We start from the raw sequence: 23,029 nt of genomic DNA on the forward strand, positions 1-23,029 counted from the left end.
GATGCTGAGACCTCCCTCTTGTTTCTTAGTGGCCCTTTTTGTCTACAGTCCTTTTGGCGTGCATCTGCTAAGTTTCCTTTTAGTAGGAGTGGTGAAATGCAGGGGGTTTTAAGGTTGTAAATAATTTTGTCTCTGCAGAAGGGTGGGAGATGATGGTGGGCTTAGTGTTACATCTGGGTTTTCCTCTATTGAAACCTGAAGTGTGCTTTCAGCTCTTATTACAAGTTTTCTCTCTCTCCCCCCCCCCCCCACTCTCTTAGCACCTTCTTGACAAAATCAATGAATGCATGAGTAAGCCTACAACCCGCCTCTCCACCCTCTCTCTGCTTGGCCATGTGGTACGGCGCCAGCCATCTTGGAAACATAAGCTTTCTCAAGCACCCGTCCTGCTTTCGTTGCTCAAGTGTCTTAAGGTATGGGTGCTTTGCTCTTGCAGTCCCTCTTTCGTGTACATGGCAGCAGAGGCCATCATGTTGAAGTGCCGTAAGGAAAGAAAACCTTTGGACTTAGTCCTGTCCTTGTGTCTTGCACAGGAGTGCCAAACCAAGACTGGCCACCTGGCAAAGCATACTTACCCAAATCTTTGCCTGATCTCCCTGTTGAGCCATCTTGTTGTCACACTGGAGCAGGTAGCAATTTGACATTTAACTCCCAGCATCTCTAGCCAGCATAAGCCATGGTGATGGATCTTGGGAGTGGCAGGCCAAAACATCTGGAGGGCCATGACCTAAATAATCTATGTGTGGGGAACGAGATGTGGCGCCCCTGGAAGATTGGGTTTGGGCAGGCCCACCTCTTGCCTCCGGTAGTTGTCGGCCACAGGAGCTCCTGCTGTAAAACTGCTGGGGAGCTTTGACCCAGTCCCTTGCTCTCAGCCTTGGTTCACCATCTTTGAAGGAAGTTTTATGCTCTGGTAGTTTGAATAAGAGCTTTTTAAGTGAGGACGCAAATACAAAACAAAGTAACTCTCTGGTTATGGGAGTTTAGTGGTGAAAAATACTTACAGAATGGTTCCTTTTATTTAAAAACAAAGGAAGAGTGAAACAAAACTCCCTGCAAGTAGAAAACTAGCGGACAGCTGCCCAGTCTTTGCCTGAAATACTAGTTTCTCTGTATAGCATGCTTTTGTGTGTATGTCCTGTGTGCAAACATGATTCTAGTGGTGATACTGTGTTGCCTTTCAATAATAACTTCTTATATCTCATTTAAAGAGTGTAACATGCATTCTGTGCTAAAAGTCTGTAGAAATGCATTTAGACTAATTTAGGAAAACAATTTATAAGTGTCCTTTTTGCCCACCCACTCCCCTCCAGGCAATAGGTGACAAGAAACAGCAAAACAGAATCCGTTGACAAGTAAAAGGAAAGCAGAACCATCCTTTTCTTCTTTTAAGCCAGCAATAGAGCTTAAAATGTGACAAGGATTGGGCAGAGTAGAACAGGACTTGCAACCTCCTTGAAGATAACCAAAGGCAGAGCCAGCCTAACCTCCCTGAGAGAGGCACCCTACCTCAGTGTCAGGGTGCCCCTACACACAAGGCCCTGTCTGTCTTGGTGATGGGGCAGACATGCTGCTGATAAGATCCACCGAACAGGAAGGGGAATGGAATCGGGCTCTGTTGGCCCTCGTGGCTCATTCACTGGGGCATTGTGGTCTTGCGAACAGAGGGACAGTTGTCGCTTGCTTTTTCCCCTTTGCAGACTGACACGGATGTGGTGGTCCTCACGACCGGTGTGCTAGTGTTAATAACAATGCTGCCAATGATTCCCCAGTCTGGGAAACAGCATCTTCATGACTTTTTTGGGATCTTTGGCCGCCTTTCCTCTTGGTACTCGAAGAACCCAGGTGAGACGTTAAGCACCTCAGTGATGAAGAGCAGGTCACCCTGTTGTTTCTAGGTTGGAGGAGCAGCTCAGCCTTCTGACTGGCATTCTGGACCTGGATATAACAACTGCATTGGGTTGAATTAGACCAGAACTGGCTCATGTAGCCCAAGTGACTCCTAAAGATCCACAGTTGAGGCCTTTGGGATGCCTTCTCTGTTGGTTTTCAGCAAGAAAGTAGGGAGAATTGGGGCCTTTTTCATGCTTGCTCCTGAAAGCCATGGATGTTCTTTCATGAATATATCCCATTTCCTTTTTCAGCGAACACATTAGCAAATAAAACTTTAGCATAGTTTTTAAATCTAATGGTCCTTGTTCTGGATGCATTAATGTGTTATCTAAGCCACCCACACTTGTGTATACATTCGTGCATCCACTGGTTCCCTCGCACCCTTTCAGTTAATCAACCCCGAGTGCAACCCACCCCTTGCTGAAGGAAGATTTAGCATTTTGGGGACAGTGGGAATTACAAGAAAATGCTAACGGACCTCTGCCAAGCGGTCCCTTCCAGGAAACAAGTGCTCCTGCTCATTTCAGGGGTTTCTCTGGGAAGTGCTGAAGCTCCGTTAATCTGCTCACGCCACTGTGTGGTCAGGCAGCAGAATCAGCAGGTCACGTGAGACCTGGCGGAGCCAAAAGTGCTCAGTCAGGTTCTGCCCTTGCCTTTGCTCTTCCAGCAAGCTGGTCCAGTAAACGCAGTGTGTGTGCTCTGTTCCGCTGAAGAAAGATAGCCAAGAAAAGGAAGATGACCAGTGTTGTAAACCATCCCAAGAGTCACTGACTAAATAGGGATGCTATATAAATGTTTTAAATAGTACATTAAATGATAAATAGAAGCTGAGCCCCCCTCCGCTGGCAGAGGTTATCCCGGAATGGAGTATGCCAGCCACTTGATTCAGGGGCCGAGCTGTGCAAGCGTTGGGCCCCATCACTGGGAGAAACCTCCCCCAGTTCCAGTCTAGCCTGCCTTGATGCTCCTACCCAGTCCCCTTTCCTTTTGTGTCGTTCAGGGCAGTTTGGGGACTGGCTTTTGATTCTTCTCGGAAAGCCACTGTATTCAGCCAAATTGCCGTGGCAAAACTCCTTTCAAACTTACTTTGCCATGTTGGCAGCTGGGGGCAGTGCTGGCTCGCCCAACTTCTTATTTTGTGCATGTGCCCATTTTAAACTGGTGGTCCTTTCACTAGTCATGCAGGTGGCGGAGGGGTTAGGCTGGCCCCAGAAGCAGCACCCGGTGCTTCATCACAGCACCCCTCTTGCTTCCAAGATCTCCGGACTGCCCTGGCCCTTCCTGATCTTTGTAATGATTGCAAAGAGCTCTTCTGAGGTTCACCCAAAGAGCAGTGGCCCTGGAGCACTCGGGCCTGGTGCCTGTCCTCTGGAATAGGTTGCTGTCTATCACGAGGCAGCCCAAGATTTCTGTCCCTTTGCTCAAGCTTTCCCTGAAGTGTGACCCAGCTGGCATCTTGAGCTGACTGGCACTCATCACTGCAGTTTAATTATGTCTTGTGGCTTTTTGATGGAGATGGCGAATGTTTATAGCTTTAATAATTCTGGAGAAAGTGGTATGTATGGGCCAACAGAGTAAAAAACCTGAGTGCGTTCTCTGTACTCATAAGGGCCCGAGGCTTTGAAAAAGGCCAGTTCTTCTTCGTGGTCTCTGTGCAGCACACTCATGCATAGCCGATTTCATTTTGAGCCTTTTCCCCCCTGTGCTTCCATGGATTCCTGGCCCTTAGGCAGACCGGAGTGAGAGGGGATAGCCTAACCTGTCTTCTGCCCCTCCCGCCTTCCCCAGGTCATGTGGCAGAGATCTACCTAGTCCACCTCCATGCCAGTGTTTATGCCCTTTTTCACCGCCTGTATGGGATGTACCCTTGCAACTTCGTTTCTTTCCTGCGCTCTCACTACAGTATGAAGGAAAACCTGGAGACCTTTGAAGATGTGGTCAAGGTAAACAAGCAAGCTGTCTTGGCATTTCCTTTGGGAGACTGAAGTACCTTTTGCAGTGTGATTGTTGGTCGCTAATTGTGCTGCTTTAAATGAACAGAACCTGAATAACTAGAATGACCAGACAGTTGCCAAAAAGAAAAAGAGAGAAGCAGGAACAGTTTTTAAAAGAGAGAACCAAGACCAGCCATCAATCAGACCCGGCTCATTCAGATCTGAGTTGCGGGGGGGGGGGGGGGGGGCAGGGCTTTGCAGTCAAGCGCTTGGCTTGCATGTGGAAGGTCCCCTGGCATTTCCAGAATGAGACTGAAACCCTGGAGAGGCACCGTGTCTTCGGTGGCGCAGAAGTCTGACTCTTTGTATTAAAGAACTTGCTGTGTCCCTAACGTGCTGCTCCTACAACCCCTGCTCTGGATCGATTTTTTTTCTATTTATATGATCCTATCTAAGTGGTTTTCAAATATTAAAATCCAGCTACAGGAATACTACAAAGCAAAACGAGGAAGAGTAAGTTGGAGCAACATGTACTTAATTTTAATTAACGTTAATGTTAATTTTTAATTAGTTTTATATTATTGAATTACTGGGTGCTGTGCCCTTTTGTCTGTTACTTGTTGTAAACTGTCCTGAGACACCAGTAGGTGGACGGTCTATGAAAGTGTTAAATAAATAAATAAATAAATAAATAAATATAAATAAATAAATAAATAAATAAATAAATAAATTGCAATTGATGTAAAGGCTTGAGCGCCTGAGCAAGCAAGTGGGGCTTCAGGAGGCATTTGAAATGTACCCTCTTTTCTCCCTCTCAAATTGTAAACCTTGCTATCGGGTTCTAAACACAGTGTGGAACATGGAGGTTGCACAGACAGAACTCTGCTCAAGCAGAGCACTTGCTGCCGGGAAGTAAGAGAACATAAAATGCCGTTGTGTTAGATCAAAGGTCATGTGGCCCTTGGCTGCAGCTTCCAGCAGTGCACCTCCTCTTGTACAAATGCCCCCCTCTCTCTCTCTCTCTCTGCTCTTCCAGCCGATGATGGCACATGTGCGCATCCACCCAGAGCTAGTGACTGGATCCAAAGATCATGAGCTGGACCCACGGAGGTATTTGCACTTCCAGTTCCCTCAGGAGAGTCCTAACAGGAGCAGAGGGCTGAACCTTTCCCCCTTCCAGTGGAAGAATCCCCAGGAGAACCTTCCAGGATCTTTCTGCTCCTGACGACTGATGAGCACCTCATCAGTTCCGGCCCTCGTGTCATACCCCTCACCACAAGGTTTATTTGTGGATTGGCCGCCTTCTCTGTGAGCGCTAAGGGCTGCTCTTTGATGAAAAAAGTCGAAGGTCACAGGATGGATTGGGTCATTCAGCGACTGCACGGCTGGCGTGCTGCACCCGCGCCACTGCACAGCCTGCCCTCTGCTGCTGCTGCAGGCACCCCGTCTGTGCCGGCACTTCTCTGTTGGTCCGCTGCCATGGCCCGTCAGAGATGGAGTGAGAAGGCTGGGCTGTACATAACCTGAGGGTGCAGGGTGGACATCCCAGTAAAAAGACCTTCTATTTTCCCACGGCTTCTACTTCTCAGCCCACATACAGAAGCCAAAGGCAGCAGCTAAGCTCAGCCTTTGCTGGGGGCTGGAGCACAGAGCCCTCTTAATCCTGGGGGCTTGGCTCCATTTTGGAGAAACGTTTGTGGGGGGGGGCAATATCTCAGTGGCAGGCAGAGCTGAAGGCGCAATACTGACATTTCTTGTCTGCTTGAGTTTAAAGCTCATTCTGAAAGTAGCCGAGCTCTAGGAGAGGCATTTCAGGCTTTTAGAATGGGGCAGAGAAGCTGTGGCAAACAGAAGCATCCTCAGTGGGGGGGCATACGTGTGGCCATTTGGGGAACCACAATGGGGGGGGGGTTATTGTGCAGTGTCCTTGCAGTGGGGCTGGCCCTGCAGGGATTCTAAAGCTCCATAATGGCAAAAATTGACCAGTTGTTGGGCCCTAAAACAGGTGGAAGAGACTAGAAACGCACGACGTCGTGATTGAATGTGCCAAAATCTCCTTGGATCCAGCAGAAGCTTCCTATGAAGACGGTTGCTGCTCAGCATCCCAGCAGCTGTGCCTGCACTTTCAGCAACGCCCAGCTGATCCTGACGCCAGCCCTTATGTTACACACAGTACCTTGGGCAAGTGCTCTCCTCTTTCAGCTTTTCTGTGCATGCAAAAGGGTAGCGATGCTTTTGATTTTGGTATCGGCCGAACCTGGTGCACAGCTCCCTTTTCTGTGCCAGATTTAACCGTGACCTCCTGTGGCATGTGCCGGGGCTCAGTCAGCTCTGTCTTAACCTCATCCTGTGCTCCTGCTGAAGGGGTGGCATTAATTGCATTTCTATACTGCCCCACAGCTGAAGCTGTCGGGCAGTTACCCCAGTACCAGCCACATCTCGTGTCCCGTGCCTTACAAGGCTCAAGGGCCAGGCCAGCCCTGCTCTCAGGCTCACTGTCCAAACAGCAGTGGGCATCCTTGGGTGTTCCTTAGGAGCACTTTTGGCAGCAGGTAGAGGGAGGGGCAGCCAGGAGGGAAGACTACGAAGGTAGCACCTTTTTCCTTTTAGGGCCCATCCTGAAATGTCTCCTCAGTCCAGCCCATCAACTTTTAGTGTTCTCTGTGACAATTATATCTTACATGGTCTTAAGTGTGTACTCAAAAATTGGGAATTCTGTTACAGTAGGCAGCACATGAGTGCTCCAGATCAATGAGTAAAAGGAACACCAAATGCAAAGTTAAAAACAGCCCCTGTTGAATGTGAAGTGATTTCTGCTTCGCTGAGATTGGGAGAAATAATCCCATTTCCTTTTCTAATGTCCCATCTTTTTTTGAAAACAGGAGCATCAACTTCGACCCCTTACTCTGCTTCTCAGCTAGCGCTATCGCGAATGTCAGGGCATCTACCTCAGATTTTGAACTCTCAGTCTTCGTGTCTGTCAACTGAGCCTCAGCAGGTAATGCTGTTCATCCTGGGGCATGAGATGAGCTGCTGGCGGAGGGGAAGATCCTGCCACTGGCAGTTAAACTTGGTCTTTGTGCTGGGCAGCGGCTATTTAGTGTGAAGCCTGAGGCTGTCTGGGGTCCCAGACGGGGTCCTCCGTCTTGCCGCCATGTCCAGCGTAGAGCTATTGAACCCGCTGCGGGGTGGAGGCGCAAGGGTCCCCTGCAGGAAAGCCCCTGATTGGTTAGATGCTGCCTGGAATTCTCAGCTGACTTGCCGAGGGCCACTTAAAATGAGCAGTGCCAAGCTGTGAGCCTCTGACCAGTGGGAAAGGCAGCTCCAGTGGCAGAGAGCTACTGAGGGCATCTGTTTCAGCCCCCAAGATTTTGGAGGGCCAGCAGTGCCCCGTGGGAATGATCTTGGAAGGTGAGGAGCTGCGCTGTGGGGCCACTGGGCGTGGCTGGTGGTGTGTCAAAAGGGCAGCGGGGAGAATCGGCCCTGATGCGACTCTCAGCGCCGCCTTCTTGCCCCATCGAATCCAGCAGTCCCTGTATGTAGCTTTCTGTATGCCCAGCACTTATCCAAGCCACCCGTGTTTCTCCCTGTTACCGGAAGGCTCCGGCTTTAGCTGGCTGCCTCTGTGTGGAGGCGCTGGTTGGCCAGTTGGGCTACCGAAGTGGGGAGGCTGAGAGCGGACTTGGCTGAAGGGGCCTGCATCAGGTGAGGCGTCAGTGAGTGTGCTCCTGGCCCTTTGTGTTTGGCAGGCACAGTCGATTTGAGCACACAGCTTTTCAGCACCCAGCACATAAAATGTGTCCAGCCTCGCCCCCGTAACTCTCACCATGAAGTCCTCTACTCTGAATCGCCCTTTGCCTACTGCAAGTTCCAGGGGTCTGCTCCTGAAGCCACGTGGCTGAGGCTGAGCAGGCCTTGATCTGGTCAGTGCCTCTGGGAAACTCCTTTCCGGAGCTCACGAGATCCATCATGGAATAAATCAAGATGTTGGGCTTTTCTTGTTATACTTCTGTTTCCTTCAAGGATCCCAAGGCAGGATTTATACTCCCTCTTCTTACTCCTCAGAATTACTCTGTGAGGGCCGTTTGGCCAAAAGCCAGGGACTTGCCCAGAGTTATTTAGCTGTGACTAAATAACTTAGTTGGCCAAGCAGGGACTCAAACCAAGGTCTCCTAAGCCCCAGCCCAGCCAGTAAACCACACTGGCTTGCTGTGAGGATATAGTGGAGCGAAGGATTATGCAAGCCACTTTGGGATCCTTGCAGGAGAAAAAGCAGGATACAAATATCGCACAATTCAGTACATGTAAAATATTGTGCCTAGATATTGGTGGAGTAGAGTCCTGGCCTAACACTAACTACCACACCACCCCGCTTTCTTTTGTGTTCTTTGTTTCTGTGGGATGTGCAGTTAACATGAGGTTGCTTTCCAAGTAGCAGATGCGGTGCAGGGAGAGAATATTGCCGTGGGGTGATGCCTTCATCGGCCCCACCTAGCAGGTGCGATTCCTGGTACTTGCCATCCTGAAATCTTCTCCGGTGCTTCTTTCAGGCGACCTTCTGGAGCCCCTCTGCTGTCTGTGGCATGGCCACTCCCCCCACGTCCCCCGGAGTCGCCTTGGAGTCTTCGCAAGCTTCATCCCAACCTAGCAGCAAGTTTTTTAGCACACCCAGTAGGTCCACCCTTCTTATTTGAGTGTGGCCTCCAACGATTAGATTGTTCCCCTAAAGTCCCGAGGTGCTTGTTCTTGAGGTGATGGAGCAAGTAGCCGAAGCCTCTGCGAGAGCCACTCATAAAAGAATCGTCTTTTCTTTCCTTTGATTTAGTAGTTGGGAAAGGAACCCCATTAGGGACGCCCGCCACTTCTCCTCCTCCTCCATCGTGCATTTCAGAAGAATTTGCTCATGTTTCAGTTCCTCCAGCCACTGCAGCTGCTCCCAAAAAGGTAAAGACAGAACTTGCTCAACCTCCAGATTTACTTGAAGTATTAAAACTGTTGCTTAGCAGTCGTGAAATGCCTTAAGTTTTCCTTTTTTCCCTATTGAAAAAATATCTGTGGTCTCCGGTAAATTCAGATTACATTGTCTTGTAATTCAGTTCAATGATAGGATTTTAGGCCTGACAGATTCCCTCTTCAGTGGCTGTTTGGCAAGAGTAATTCCCTAATTGTGTTGTGCATCCTGTACGACAGGAGAGAAGTACTGCTCTCCTTGGAGGGCCCAAAGACCCAACTCTGGAAAGGAGTTGCCTGCTGCAGCTCTGCTGCTCTGACTGGATCTGCATCATCTGCTTTTGGGATGGTTGCAGCAGTTCCGATCTTCTGGTGGGGGAGATGGAGCTGAATTATCTGCCCTTAGAGGAGACAGCCCAGACCAGTGATTCCCTGGGAAACATTTGGGGCCAGGTTCTCCGAAAGCATGTTCTTGGCCTCCTGCATGCTATCACTCACTCTGTGTGTGCCTCTACTAATGGATTTGGGGGATATGGGTTGTACTGTGATTGGGGTAAATTTGTAAATACAATACAATTGTATTGTGATTGCTGTATAGTTCTTATCCTCTTCTAGGAGGACAGAGCAGATTCTGGGAAGCCTCTGTTATCCCGGCAGCAAAATATCGTAAGCAACGCAAGAACTTTGGGTGAGCTTCCTAAATCTTAGTCCCCACCTCCCTAATTTTTTAAATTCTCAGTCTTTTTCAAATCGCAGGGGTATGCATGATTTTATTTTACTTTATTTTATTTTTGCTTTTTCTCTCTCCCACAGACTCCCATGGTAGTAAAAGTTCAGTAACCTTAAGCGATCTACCCGGCATCTTAGGTGATCTCGAGGCCTCTTTTGAAGACAGTGGTGAGAAGGACAGAGAAGAAGGTAATGATGAGGTTGAAATACGTACCTTGGCTTGAATATGGTGCAGAAACGTGGTGAGAGAGGCAGGTGGGTGTGCCTGGAAGTCCTCCCTTCAGATCTCATCTGGTTCAGGTTGGAAGAGGCTCAGGAGAGGACTCCATTCTGCTCCTGGCCTGGGGCCGCAGATGAGGGCTTTCTGGTGGTTGCCTTCATCCTCTGTGGTGTCCTTGCCCCTTTGGCAGGCCCCAGATGGTTTGGATTGTGACTCCTGACCTTTTGGAGTGCTGGGCTTGGAAAGACTGCTACAAAAGAGCCGTATCTGGTTGTTTAATGATATTCATTTTATTTATTTATTTAAACCATTTCTATGCCACCCCATTCATAAAAAGCCTCGGGGTGGCTTGCAACACCCCTGAGAGGCAGGGCAGTGTGTGCAGCTTGGTTCTCTGGGAGGCTGGAGTAAGGTAGACGCCCCAAATTCAGCTGCTCAACAACCTCTTTTAACCACAAACCCAAAGCAGTGAGTTTCCAGCAAAGGTACTCCTAGAAATACATAAACAATATCTGTCGACATCTCAGAAGCCATCCAGCCAGTTGAAAGACTTGGAGGGATGTGCTTTCACCACTGCTCTGCTTTTCCATGGCTAGTGGAACTCAGCAGTGTGGAATACTTAACATCACTTCTGTTGGCAAAGCACTGGAAGGTTCCAGGCTTAAGTCCCAGCATCTCCATGTAGGGTGGGGAAAGCTGCCCCTGGAAAGCTGCAGCTGCCAGTCAGTGTCCGTGAGATTGGGTTAGGTGGCTCTGGCCTGGCTCAGTGTATAGCAGTGTCCAGAGGTCTTCGTCTAATGCAAGTGAGTTGAAATGATTGCCATTGTCCACTCTGGGAAAAACCAGTCCTCTTAGCAGTGTGGAGGGAGGGTCGTGTTTCTGGTATATTGATAATTTTTTGCTAGTTAGTTTTTATTTTATGGTCCCTGACCAGGAAGATTAATAAACAGATAAAATAGCAGTAGAAAAAATAAAACATGGTTAAAACAAGTATGATTTATACAATACAGTTATACAGTATTTCCTAGTCTGCACTTCATTTGTATGCCCTCCTATAGCCAAAGGCTGTCTGTAACATTTCTAGCAACATAGGAGGATACAAGAGTGGAAGAATTATTCCCATAGAGATCCATTATTAATGACTTGATCAATTTCTTTCTGCTACTGAGATTTTTTCCTCTCTCCTTTTTAGATGCCATATCAAAAGAGATCTCTGAGATCACGACAGTAGATGCTGAGCCCGTGGTGCCTCGGGGAGGTTTCGACTCCCCTTTTTACCACTCAAATGAGAATCTCTCCAGCTCCAAGAAGTCCCAGTCAGCCACCTCGAGCGCCCAGGGGCAGAGCCTCAGCTCTGAGCCCCCGTCATCCTTTCTGGACCAGCCTGGGCTCGAGCACACGCAGGAGGCCCCAAAGCAAGCCTTCACGCCCATAGCCCGCCCTGGCCGGGATCACTCTGCCAGTAGCAGGGCAGCCCAGGCTCCTGCAGAGGCCAGCATTCTCACCCCCAGCCCTTACAAGATCCCAGTGTACCGGAGAACGGGTCTGGGGGGCGAGCAGTCCCCCTACGCTTATGAGCACCTCTTTGAGGCGGCCTTGCCAAAGACGGCTTACCTGTTTGTCACCCAAAGGACGGAAGAGCTGCTAAAGAAAGCCAAGACGGTTCCAGAGGAAGACGGCACCTTTCCCGCCTCCCCCTTGGAGGTGCTTGACCGGCTCATACAGTATGGCGCGGATGCCCACAGCAAAGAGCTGAACAAGTAAGGACTGCACATCCCTGCAGGCACAGCCTCACTTTGGTTCCCACTTCCCACATTAAGGGTGATCATGGTTATTGATTAATTGGACGTGTGCGTGTGTGCGTGCGCTACCAGAGGAACAGAATCCCTAATGAATTCATAATCCGAAAGCATTTCTCAAAAGCCAAAGCAAGTTGCTAGTGCTTTTGTGTGCGGAGAAGCTTGGAAAGTCCTTTGTGCCCTTTTGCTTTGCCTTCATTCTCTCATAGCGCAGTAACCACCCGAGGCAGTCTGGCCATCCAAGCACATGGCCACATTATGCCGAGGTTGTATAAATTGTGCATATTTGACCTGGATAACTGGTTTGGGTTTTGTAAGGGGACTCTTTGAATTGCAGAGTTCACTCCCATTTGTATGCAGATAGCTGTGGTATGTTCTTCAGCATCATTGTGAAAAGAGCGCAGGAGCCATTCTTGTAAGATAGGCGTGTGTTGAACTTTTGTTCAGCTTGAATTCCATTTTAGAGAAATTCTTGGGAGTTGTCGTACTAGTGATGGGCAGAGCTGAAAGCAAAACACTGGCGTCTTGTAGCTTAAATTTGTTCCTGCCAGTAACAGAGCATTAGGAGAGGCATTCTAATCTTTTAGGGTGGAGACAAACCTTTGTAAGCTGGGGCCTGCGGGGTGGCACCCCTGCTGTAAACCTTTTCCTCACTGTTCTTGCTTGTTCTTTCAGATTACCTTTGCCTAGCAAATCTGCTGACTGGACTCACTTTGGAGGTAAGCAACCCTTTCCAGTCTACATTTTAATCTCAGTGTCAAACAGACTTTGCCCAGTTGTATCTTCCAGCTGTGCTGAACAAATACAAGAACATACCCAAACATGCACGTACGTACAGTGTGTCCTTCCCCAAATAAAAACTGACACACCAACATGTTGAAGACCCACTTGTGGAATTTTAGCTGAAAATTCCATGAAAAATTAAAATAGAAACTTGTGTTCCATTTAGAACAATTCATTCTGAACCACCTGTTTTCCCCCAACACTGTTTGGGGAGAGCCTTAAGTTTTTCAGGTAGGGCTTCAAGTGCATGCTTACCTATGTTAAAGGCACTGCATGTTGCAGGCAGCATTTGAATATCCATCTCCAGGGCCTGCTTGTGTGCTCTCTCCAAATTGCAGATGCAGTCCTTTAGGGGAAGTACAAACTGTGTCTGGAACAGGCCAAACTCTTGCTCTCTGCCCAGTCATCCAGCCAGTATCGACTCCCAACACTTGCTCCTAAGATCTGGAGCCTGATGGAAGAGCATCCAGATAATTGGCTTCATCCAGGAATGGCTGAGGATCAGGGTACCTGAGGGAGCCCCTCTCCATATATTCCTGCCCGCCCACTGAGATCTTCCTCTGTTCCTCCTCTGAATACTGCCCCCTAGTGAGAGAGCAAAGGGAAAAGGGCTCGGAGGGGGGCATTTTCTGCAGTGGCACCCAGACTCTGGGAATTGCTTCCCAGGGACATAACAGTTGGTGTCAACTTTGCTTTCTTTTAGATGCCAGGTAAAAACATCTTTGTTCAAATCAGCTTTGTTGAATTTTCATTTTTTAAATTTATAATTTATATTTTGTTATTGGTGATCTGATTTTTAGTTTTTGTTTATTGGTTGTCTTTTGTAATGCGGTGAGTGTCTTTTATCATCCTATTATGTGAGATCATTATGTCCTATTAATTTTAGTGTTTTTATCAGTTGTATCATATGCTGCTTCAGCATTTGTAAGCTACCCAGAGAACCTTCAGGTTATGGGGCAGCATAGAAGTTAAACGAAATATTAATAGCAGCAGCAGCAGCCTTGGGCTGTAGCTGCTGAAAATCCATGCACTCTTCAGGGATGAGACGCGCTCTCTGGGTCCATGGTGCAGCTGAACTGCTCCTGTAGCAGCATCTAGTAGGTGACTAGAGCTGAGCATATGTGCATTACTTGGCCAGCCTCCCTTTGTGTTGGAGTGTGGACTTTGGATCTCGTATCTCCACCTGCATGGTGCCTGGGGCATCGCTGTCGCATGTTGCCACGGGCTTTTAAGTGCCATCTTCTGCCTTGCTGCCCCTGCAGGTTCTCCTCCTTCGGACGAGATTCACACTCTCCAGAACCAGCTGCGCTTGCTGCATAACCAGCTGTTGTACGAGCGCTTCAAGAGGCAGCAGCACGCGGCCCGGAACCGACGTCTTCTGCGGAGAGTCATCAAAGCCGCAGCCCTGGAGGAACACAACGCTGCAATGGTCAGTGGAGAGCCTCTGGGTTCTTTGCGCGATCTCTCGGTTCCTGTAAACCGGGGTAGCGACACATGAATCGCGCATGTGCGCATGCACGCACCCTTCGCCGTTGCTGAAGTTGCTACCACAGTGGCAAAAGTGCTCCCTCGTTTTGCTGCCAAAACTCGATGGGACAGCACCAAAAAAGGGTAATCCGAACTTCCAGGGACTGAATACTGTGCACAAAGTAATCCTTTCCTTTTGCTGCTGTTCTGCCCTTCCCTGTCTTCATCCAGATGCAACTGTAGAAGTAGCCCAAGTGGTTTTTCTAGATGGCAGCATATTTAGGAATGATTTGGGAGATGTGGCACTTACCACAGATCATGAATTCGCTTCTCGGGTGACGTACTGCACCCACGCAGTGCCGCAAAACTGCTGCTTTTCCTTTGGGAGTGGTGAGTGAGGCAGCCGGTGTGGGAGTGGGCTTTGAATTCTGATCCCTGCTTCTGGACAGAAAGACCAGCTGAGGCTCCAGGAGAAGGACATCCAGTCTTTGAAGGTCAGCCTGCAGAAGGAACAGACCCAGAACCGCAAGTTCCAAGAAGAGCGCGACAGTGTGGTGGCCCAGCTGCACAGCCAGATCCGCCAGCTGCAGCACGAGCGAGAAGAGTACTACAACCAGAGCCAGGAACTGAAGGTGGAGCCTGCTGCTTTGAAAGGAGGAAATGGAAGGGGGAGGGGGAGGGGTGGCTTCTCCCAGAGCAGTCTCCTTGGCCTGGTGACCACCGATGAACGGGTCTGCAGCTCCCAGCCTCTCCCTGGCAGTCTCTTCATTTTCATGTGGAACATTTCTAATCCCACTCCCCCAGAAAGACTTCTGGAGGGGCTGACGAGAGAGGACAGTCACTGCCCGCAGGCATCGTGTCTGAATGGTGGTATTTTTCAGTTCTGCTTTGATGACATAGGTTGTTTTTACTGCTTCTAATTTGTGTCTAAATGTTTATAGTTGGGAAGTTTTTTCCTGCTCTATTGTATGATTTCCTAAATGACTATGAACCACTCAGAGAGCTTTGGCTAGTAAACTGCGTGGGAATGAAATAAATCTCCACCATCGTCACTCTGTTCCTTGCTCTGGCTGTCATCTTATCCTCTGCTGTGCTTTTTTTCTTTTTTTGAATAGACCAAACTGGAAGACTGCCACAATATCATTGCAGTTCTGCGGCTGGAGCTGAAGAAAGCCAACAACAAAGTCTGCCACACAGAGCTGCTTCTGAGTCAGGTGTCTCAAAAGGTAAGAGCTGAATTACCTCTTTGCACAATGTGAAACACGCAGTGTGTCAGTTTCACCCGTGGAGGCTGCAGTTGTACACTCAGCTGGGTGAGCGTTCTCTCTCCCTCTGGTTGCTTTCGTACTAGATTTATTAGTCCACCGAGCATAATGCAGAAAGTGGAAAACGGAGCCACCTTTCCAGCGCGAGTGGCACACGTGGCCCAGAAGTGGCACTCGTGGGAAGTTCTCAGGTGACCACAGCGGGGGGGGGGGCAAATTGCTGCAGGTTGGGGGTGATCAGCTTCTCCCACCTCACAAGGTTGCTGTGAAGATAAAATGGAGGGAAGGGTTGTATAAACTGCCCTGGGCTTTTTGCAGGAAAGAGGAAAGATAGAAAAAAAAGGAGCAATGCGTCCGTCTTGTTTCAGCGTAGCCTCGATATTCTTTTCTTTAAGCTTTCCAACAGTGAGTCAGTCCAGCAGCAGATGGAGTTCTTGAACAGGCAACTTCTGGTACTTGGGGAGGTGAATGAGCTGTACCTGGAGCAACTGCAGCACAAGCATGCGGACACAACCAAGGTACGGCAGTAGCAGGGCAGGTGCCACCGATGTCATTTTATGGCCTGCCCCGGGCTCTCTGGACAGCGCCCGTGGTCACGGATGTGCTGGTGGTTGCCGCTCCTGGCACTGTCCAGTTTTCCCATCTCTCCTGGCCTTTTTTTAAAGCGGGGTTTTCAAAGAATAAAACCCAGCCCTGGGAGGTTGCCGTTTTTGTTGGGATTCTGAAGAATGTGCCCGTGTTTTGGATCTCAGCTCCCGCCTTTCTCTTGCTGTGCATTCTGGGGCATGCAGCTGTTTGCCTTCCCGAGAAGGCTTGTTCTGTGGCTGGCCGTGCTCCCCTTACCAGCCGTTTTGTGAACGGGGAGGCCCTCTGGTGGCCGTTGGGTGACACCTCTGTGCTCTCACCTTTCTAGAAATGCTTACTGACACCGTCCCCTCCCCTCCCCCCACTTGGGGACCCCTGGATTGCTCATCTTTGCTTTGAGGCATGGACTTCAGTCAGCCTGCACCTAGGTCTCCTCCTTGCCCCCCTCGCGTTTCCCCGCAAGGCCTCAGCTTCTCTCCCTTTCTTCGTCTCCCTCTACAGGAAGTTGAAACTTTGCAGGCAGCCTTTCGAAACGAGCTGGAGAAAGCCAAGTGTTGTGTTCAGCAGCAGAGTCAGCAACTGGAGGCATCTCAGAAGCGGATCGCCGAACTGGAGGCTCAGCTCTCGAAGAGAGACCACCTCTTACTGGAGCAGAAAAAATACCTGGAAGATGTTAAAGATCAAGCCAAGTATGGCCTTTCCTTGATAGACCCCTGCCTGCTTTAGGGATCCCTGAGCCAATGTTGTTTTGAAAGCTCTTGTCTGGATCTGGAGTGGGAGAACTTGTGAAACTTGGGTGGTAGTGAGAATGGGGGAGGAGAAAGTACAGGAAAGGCGTTGCTCTCTGGATCTGTAGATCCGGAGGTAATTCATGAGAGGGAAGAATGGGGATCCTGTGCAGAACTCATTGTTACGCTTTCTTTCTCGTAGGACTGTGCACACACGTGCACTTCATTGGTGCTCACACCCAGATGTGAGCACCTGTGCTTGTATTGCACCTCAGTCCAGGGGGATTTGAACAAAGAAAAGATGTTGATTGATTCCAAGCCACTCCAGCAGTTTAACAGAGGCCTAGACAAAGTGCAACATTCACGGAAATCCCACTCAGCTGCCCCGAGACCTGCCCCTTCCCTTTGTTTCCGCCGAGGGATGTCCATTTAAAGGGTCTGGAGGGCACTCTCCATCAGAAACAACCGAGGGTGCTCTCCTGGCCACGGTTAGACAGAAGTCCTGTAACTCCAGCAGAGGGAGTTGCAGGACCTACTTCCTGTCCAAACACGCACAGGATTGTGCTCCAAGAATCTCGCAGCGTTGCGAAGATGAGCACATCTAGCAGGGCATGAGCATTCTCAGACAGGAAAGGGTTCCTCATGGTTTTTGCTGCAGCGACAGGCTAAACGCAGCCACCTCTCTTGGAAAATATTGACCATCCATAAGGCAGCTTGTGAGTACAGTAAGCCTGTAATCATGCTTGCTTATCGACTGGTTCAGAGTATCCCGCCGGACTTTGTGCTAGTCCTGCTTATTTGCACGTTGTATTTTTACATGGTTTTGAGGGGATTGCCTCTTTCTTGAATGTGAAGTTGTTGCACCAATAGAAATGGCAGAGGAACGCCCCCCCACCATGTGACTTCTTGCCTGTTCCAGGGGGCAGCTCCAAGCAGTCAGGAGCCAGTACGAGGTGCAGAAAAGTATCATTCAGGCATTTGAGTCGAAGATCTTGGATCTGTACGGGCGCCTGGAGAACGACAGGGTGCTGCGAGAACTTGAGGACAAAGTGGAGCCTGACAAAATGGCAGAAGGAAGGTAAAGGGACCTCGGTGTGGCCCTGCAGCTTGTTGGCTGCAAACCATTTAAAAAGTGGCTCAGAATTCACTCGCAAGCTGCGGTAGGGAGCTGTGCTGCCTGCCCTGTGGATTCTAGCAGTCTGAAAAGGACTGCTTGGGATGAGGGCCATGGATGCATCTTGGCCCTCACCCCAGTCAGCTTCCTCCCGCCCTGCTTTTGTCCCCACGTGCGAGGGGCTGGCTTGGTGCGACTTACTCTTGTTTCTTGAAAATGGGTTTGCGTGTACTTAAGGACGAAACTAGGCAGGTTTCATGTGCACACCTTCCAAAGTGGGCCGTTGCTTTTCACCAGGCAGGCAGGTTAGGGTGCCTTCTCATGCTCCTTGCAGGCTTCCCTGCCTTATTTGTAGAGTGGAGAATAATGGGCTGGAACGTCGCCCCTTGGAAGGCAGTCCTAGAGGGCTCCTAAAGGAAGGTCTTGCGGCCTTTCAAAGCCCTAAAGCCTCCTTCACGCCCGACACTCAGAAATGAGAGTCTGTAGTATGGCGTGGCTGGTGTTTTCAGAGAAGGCTATAATGCAGTCTCGAGTTGCAGTGAACCATGCCCAAACCACTGGAAGGGGTAGTTCTGCTAATTGGTGCTGCTCGTATGGGACAAGCCCAACCAGGTGTTCCATGGCTTGGTTCTAGGTCAGCCTACCAATCCCGTTGAGCGTTTCCATCCAGAGCTGCCTTCAAGTAGCACAGCCACATGTTTTGGCTCCAGCTATTCTCATTTGCTTTGTGTTTGTTTCCGTTACAGGCCTTCTTTGTCATGAGATTGCCTGTTTGGTTTGCATGTGCTTCCATCATTCTTTGGTTTGTTAGTAAAACAGAGGAAAATATAACAAGCCAAATTGAAGCAGAGGGAATCCACCGGTCTCCTGACTCAGTTGCTCCCTCATCTTCACCTTACAATAAAGCCCCTGGCTTCTAAAAGATTCTCCATTGGTCCCTTGTGGATTTGTTCCCAGGCATTTCGCTCTGTAATAGGAATGCTGGATTTCTTTTTGTTAAAAGCCGGAACTGGTCTTCCTGTTGCCTGAGTTGCTCCCAAGCCGTTGTTACAGGTTTTTAGGTTAAGCTGCCAGTGTGTGAGGAGAAGCCGTAGAGGCTGGCATGCCTGGAGAGCTGGTGTGGTGGCGGCAGGTTGGCTGGGGACGTGCCCTAGTCCCCGCTCAGCGGCAAAGCTTGCAGAGCGACTGGGGGCCACTCGGACGCCGCCTAACCTACCTCACCGGGTTGTTGTTGTGAGGATAATTGGAGTGCAGCGGGCCCCGGGGGTTTCTCGCAAGAGGAAGCAAGCAGGGAGGTAAGAGCAGCGCCGTCGCAGTGGTCGGCTGAACCTCCAGGGTATTTTGCAGGACAGCAGGCAGTTTGTGAAATGGTGTGTTCTAGCTGCATTTGCGGTGACCCTACTGAGTTCGCATTCCTGTCGACTGTATTGAAACAGAAAGGTTATTTGAACCATGCTTCTCTTGCTTTATAATGTGAGCCTAAAAATACTTCCCTTGAGTTTGGGAAGGGAGTAAAAATGTAATTTGTGACTTGATTCAAGAGATGCCCTGTGGAGGGGTGGGGCGAGGCAGCGGGTCGGGGCTTCATTTCCTCCTCCCGTCTCAGGTTTGCCTGCCATGGTCTGCTGACTTGCTTCCTGTTCTGCGTGTCTCTCGCCCTTGCAGCAGGTTGCCTGGTGTAAAGGAAGGGAGCACAGACCCATTCACAGGATGCAGTGAAGATGCTATCGACAGGAATGGCAAGACCAAACCCCCCAGTGCCCGGGGCAGCAGCAGCAGCAGCAGCAGCAGTAGCAGCAGCAGCAGCGTGGTGTCCACCCCTGAAAAGCCCGCCAGTCAGAAATCCGGGCAGTTCAGCCGTTGGGAAACGCCAGGGCTGCTGGAACCCTCCCCCAGTGGTGGCCCCCTGACAGTGGGCTCCTTCCCGAGCTCCGAGAGTTTCCTGGGGATGAAGGCACGGGAGCTGTTCCGCAACAAGAGCGAGAGCCAGTGCGACGAGGACGGCGCACCCATCAACAGCCTTTGTGACACTTTAAAGACTGAGTTGTGCAAAGATCCGAGCCTGGAGGCCAAAGCTCTTCCCAGCCTCGAGGACCCGGCTCCCTCCCCCAGGAATCAGGAAAGCAGTGTTGGACAGCTTCATATAATGGACTACAACGAATCACATCATGGCCATAGCTAAGAAGGAAGAGAATCCAAAAATCAGTGTTACTTTTCATATTCTTGGCGTAGAACAGGGAGGTGTGAATGCTCGTTTTAACGAAGCACTTTCACAGTTGGTTCTAGGGCCACTGGCTTGTGCAATGGACACCGGACCCTGATGTTTGTGGACATGTGGCTGGATGAATGCGAAATGGATTTCAGGTCTGGAAGTGTTGGAAGAGCTCATCCTATTCCCCCCTCCCCTCTCTCACAGCATTCTATTGCCACTCTTGAGCTCACCGTTCGAGCATCCTAATTTTGACAGGACAGTGGCTAAGATCCTTCCGAGTTGTCCTCCCTTCACTAGGCCCCCTGCTCACCTCTCTGAGAGGTTGCCTCCGGCGACCCAGGTGCCACATGAGGCTAAGGTGACCTCTCCAAGAAATGCTGTGATGTGCTTAGCTGAAGAACAAGGCACCAGTGGTCCTCACTCAGGGTAGGTGGGAATGTTTCCCCCTCCAGATGACCTTGGCAACTGTTCTCATCGGAAGGAGGCAATCTCTGCATTTTTTAAGTATGGTCATTCGAGAATAGCGCTGCCTTCCTTGTTCCTTTCAGTCCTGTCCTGTTCTCCACCCCCCTTGCCGAATACACTCATTCAGAGAGGCCGGGCTGTGCTCCAGTAATGAGACGATTTCAGTTGTGCCCATCCGTATTTAAAAATTGCGGTCCTCTCCCCCACCCCAAGTCATCACTTTACCTGTGCTGTCCTTAACATTTCTGTGTGTGAACAAACTTTCTACAGCTGCTCCTTCCAAGAAACTGGAATTTTTCATGTGAAGGCCCCCGGTTTTGTGGGTGGACCTGGTTGAAACACTATTCCTCTTTTCCTAACCCAAGCTAATCTCTCATAGTTTGCCCAATAAGCTGGTCCTGAGCTCAGCCACATTGGTGTGTCTTCACGAGTAAAAGAAGAGAGTCAAAGCTTCCCCCAAATGGGAGGGTTTTGTTAATGGAAGTGCATAGAGTTATCTCGTGAAACCACAGAGGAATTCGGGATTCCTCCCCCCCCCCCCCCCAGTTTTTAGGAGAGCTGCTGTCTAAGCTGGAAGAGTTCTGTCCGTGTGGTTTGAAGTGTCTCGTCTGGCCAGACAAAATGTCTCCCTGCCCACGCCTGGCTTTGGTTTCTGAGCAAGAGGAGCTCTGGTGGCGGCGCAGCCCTTGGCCCATCTCTAGATTGGAAGGCGTGTCTTCTCTGTGGCCCGTGTGGAGGCAGGCAAGGAGCACCGCGGCCTTCAGGCAGGCACATGTTGGCCTTGGACTGAACCGTGTTTCTGCTGGGCCTGAAACCTTCCCCCTTTGAAAAAGAGATTCAGAAAGAAGCTATACTGGGATACAGTGCAAAAGCGGTGTGGTGGTGCATTTGCTTTCAGGATCCTTAGGATTCCTCCTTCCCTTTCCCCACTATGGGGGGGTCTTTCACCAATAATCTTGCCCCTTAGTGGAAAAGCATTAAATGTCGGAAATCATGTTGGTAGTTTGACTTCCTGGGAGTGATGTGTGATTCTTATTTAACCCCCCCCCCCAGTGTATTCTCCTGGCTTTTAATACCTGAATATTCTCTTTCCACACACCCCCCGCACTCTCAGTGACAGCCCCTCCCCCGGCCTTTCTACTCAAGAGTAAGCTGCTAAGATGATCCCCATGCACAAGGATGCCCTCCGCCGTGTGTTCCTCCTTGTGGTCCTGCGTACATTTCTTGTGTGACCCCTTTTTTAATCCATCTTTGGACCCCTGTGAAAGCCTTCTTCAGTGCAGCAGTGGTGGACTTTGGCTCAAGGTAGCGTAGGAGGTGTGAGCGATTCTGCAAGAGTGCCGTGGGACTGGACAATGTGCGGCTGGTGTGTGGCGTCGGAGTGGCAGGTCACAGCACGGAAGCAGATCTTCCAGGGTTTCGCCCCTGCTCCTTCCAGCCTTTGCTCCGTGGCTCGGCCTAACATGTGTGGTAGAAGGTTAAAAAGCTAAACAAAAAGATGGTGGTCCATTCCTGAGATCCCAGGACAGACTGTACCATTTTGCACCCTGGAACGCTCCTGCACTAACCTAAGTGCATCAGCTTGCACCGTTCCCCTGTGTAAGAAAATTAGCATAGCAGTGGAGTGGGTTTTGCTTCCCCTGTATGCAAATCCTTTTTATTTGATGGGGGAGCCTTATGTAAAGGAGTGGCATGTTATTTCCCATCATCTGCACAGTACTGCTGGTACAGTCCTTTCTGCCGTCTCATCCTGGTGCATGTACGCCGTGCCCCACAGGGAATGAAGCAATCACACATTGCCATCTTCTGGTCTTTCTCTCCCTCTTCAGTTGTTAAACACAGTTGCGTAAGAGGAATTACATGGAATATTTTGGGCCTTTCCTTGCAGACTGTTTTTCTCCTGTTCATTTACAAAAAAGGGACTTTCTTCTCCTTAATAGCCAACTTAGACTGTTCTCAAGTGAGATGGCCTTGTCCTTATTCCTGAACAGGCCATGAGCACCTCGCTGGTGTGACGCTATTAGAAGTTCAAGATACTCTTTCCCACTTCACAGCGGACCACAGTAATTATGGGGGCGGGGGGGAATCTGTTGCCATTGCTTAGTGAATTTCTTTGAATCATGGATGGAGCATATGTCACAAACTTCTGCAGTTTACTGGGGGAAATCTCATTGGTAAAGCTGGAAATGATTTAAACAAAAAAGCAACTGACAGCTTTTAAATCCCCAAAAAGAAGCAGCTTGTCCCTCAAAGGGTTAACATTGTTTCCTGCCTTGCTCTTTGTAAGCATGATTAAAAAATAATTGACATTAAAAAAGAAATGCCATAAATACGAAATGGTACAATCTAAGCTAAAAAAGAACTTTAAAAACAAACCAAATGGAGGGTCTTTGCTGTCCTTACTAGAATGTTCTAATACATCAAAGCAGTTGCTTGTGTTTAACTGTGAACAAAATAAAAACGTATTGTTTTGCACAGGTGTTGTGTTCTTGCAGTGAGCGTGGGCCGGGGAAGAAGAGAGAGAAAGATTCTCCTGGGGAGTGCTGCTGGACGGACTAGGTAACAGAAAAAGAAACGTCGCAGAAGCCAGACTGGATTGACCGCCGTAAGGATAGCTCACCGTTTCTGTTGGTGAAGGAGAAGCTGCTGCTTCTAAACCTCTGTACAGTTGGATAAACTGACAGTGTTTAAGGCAGATGCCCCCATCCCAGTGCTTTCTTGATGTGTTGGATTACCCCTCCCAGCATCCCCAGCCAGCCATGGGAACCAAGTGTGTGTGGTTGGGTATGGAATCTGGTTCAGGACCTAAGACTTCACAAAGACTAACTGGAGGAATTCCTTAACACCAGCCTGTTCTGGTGGATTAAAAAAAGGAATATATTCTT

At 49.6% G+C, this 23,029-nt stretch overlaps 1 protein-coding gene across 10 annotated transcripts in view; it reads left to right on the plus strand.

Moving 5' to 3' along the window:
• The window catches only part of TSC1 (TSC complex subunit 1), a 35,885-nt gene extending 13,266 nt beyond the window's left edge, over positions 1-22,619 (plus strand). For 8 of the 10 annotated variants that reach the window (XM_044439815.1, XM_044439816.1, XM_044439810.1 and 5 more), the window contains 19 exons: positions 261-413; positions 1,701-1,845; positions 3,682-3,836; positions 4,864-4,937; positions 5,833-6,008; positions 6,710-6,825; positions 8,378-8,498; positions 8,653-8,771; positions 9,393-9,465; positions 9,591-9,695; positions 10,919-11,486; positions 12,201-12,244; positions 13,571-13,737; positions 14,225-14,407; positions 14,891-15,001; positions 15,436-15,558; positions 16,127-16,314; positions 17,273-17,431; positions 19,133-22,619. In XM_044439815.1, coding sequence (XP_044295750.1) covers positions 261-413; positions 1,701-1,845; positions 3,682-3,836; positions 4,864-4,937; positions 5,833-6,008; positions 6,710-6,825; positions 8,378-8,498; positions 8,653-8,771; positions 9,393-9,465; positions 9,591-9,695; positions 10,919-11,486; positions 12,201-12,244; positions 13,571-13,737; positions 14,225-14,407; positions 14,891-15,001; positions 15,436-15,558; positions 16,127-16,314; positions 17,273-17,431; positions 19,133-19,649 — 3,297 coding nt within the window. In that variant the 3' untranslated portion in view covers positions 19,650-22,619. The remainder of the gene's footprint in view (positions 1-260; positions 414-1,700; positions 1,846-3,681; positions 3,837-4,863; positions 4,938-5,832; positions 6,009-6,709; positions 6,826-8,377; positions 8,499-8,652; positions 8,772-9,392; positions 9,466-9,590; positions 9,696-10,918; positions 11,487-12,200; positions 12,245-13,570; positions 13,738-14,224; positions 14,408-14,890; positions 15,002-15,435; positions 15,559-16,126; positions 16,315-17,272; positions 17,432-19,132) is intronic. The other 2 variants (XM_044439813.1, XM_044439807.1) reach the window with 1 other exon arrangement.
• Positions 22,620-23,029: the final 410 nt, after the last annotated feature.

This window comes from Varanus komodoensis, unplaced genomic scaffold (assembly GCF_004798865.1).
Source record: "Varanus komodoensis strain SLA01 unplaced genomic scaffold, ASM479886v1 scaffold36, whole genome shotgun sequence".
NCBI classification, from domain to species: Eukaryota; Metazoa; Chordata; class Lepidosauria; order Squamata; family Varanidae; genus Varanus; species Varanus komodoensis.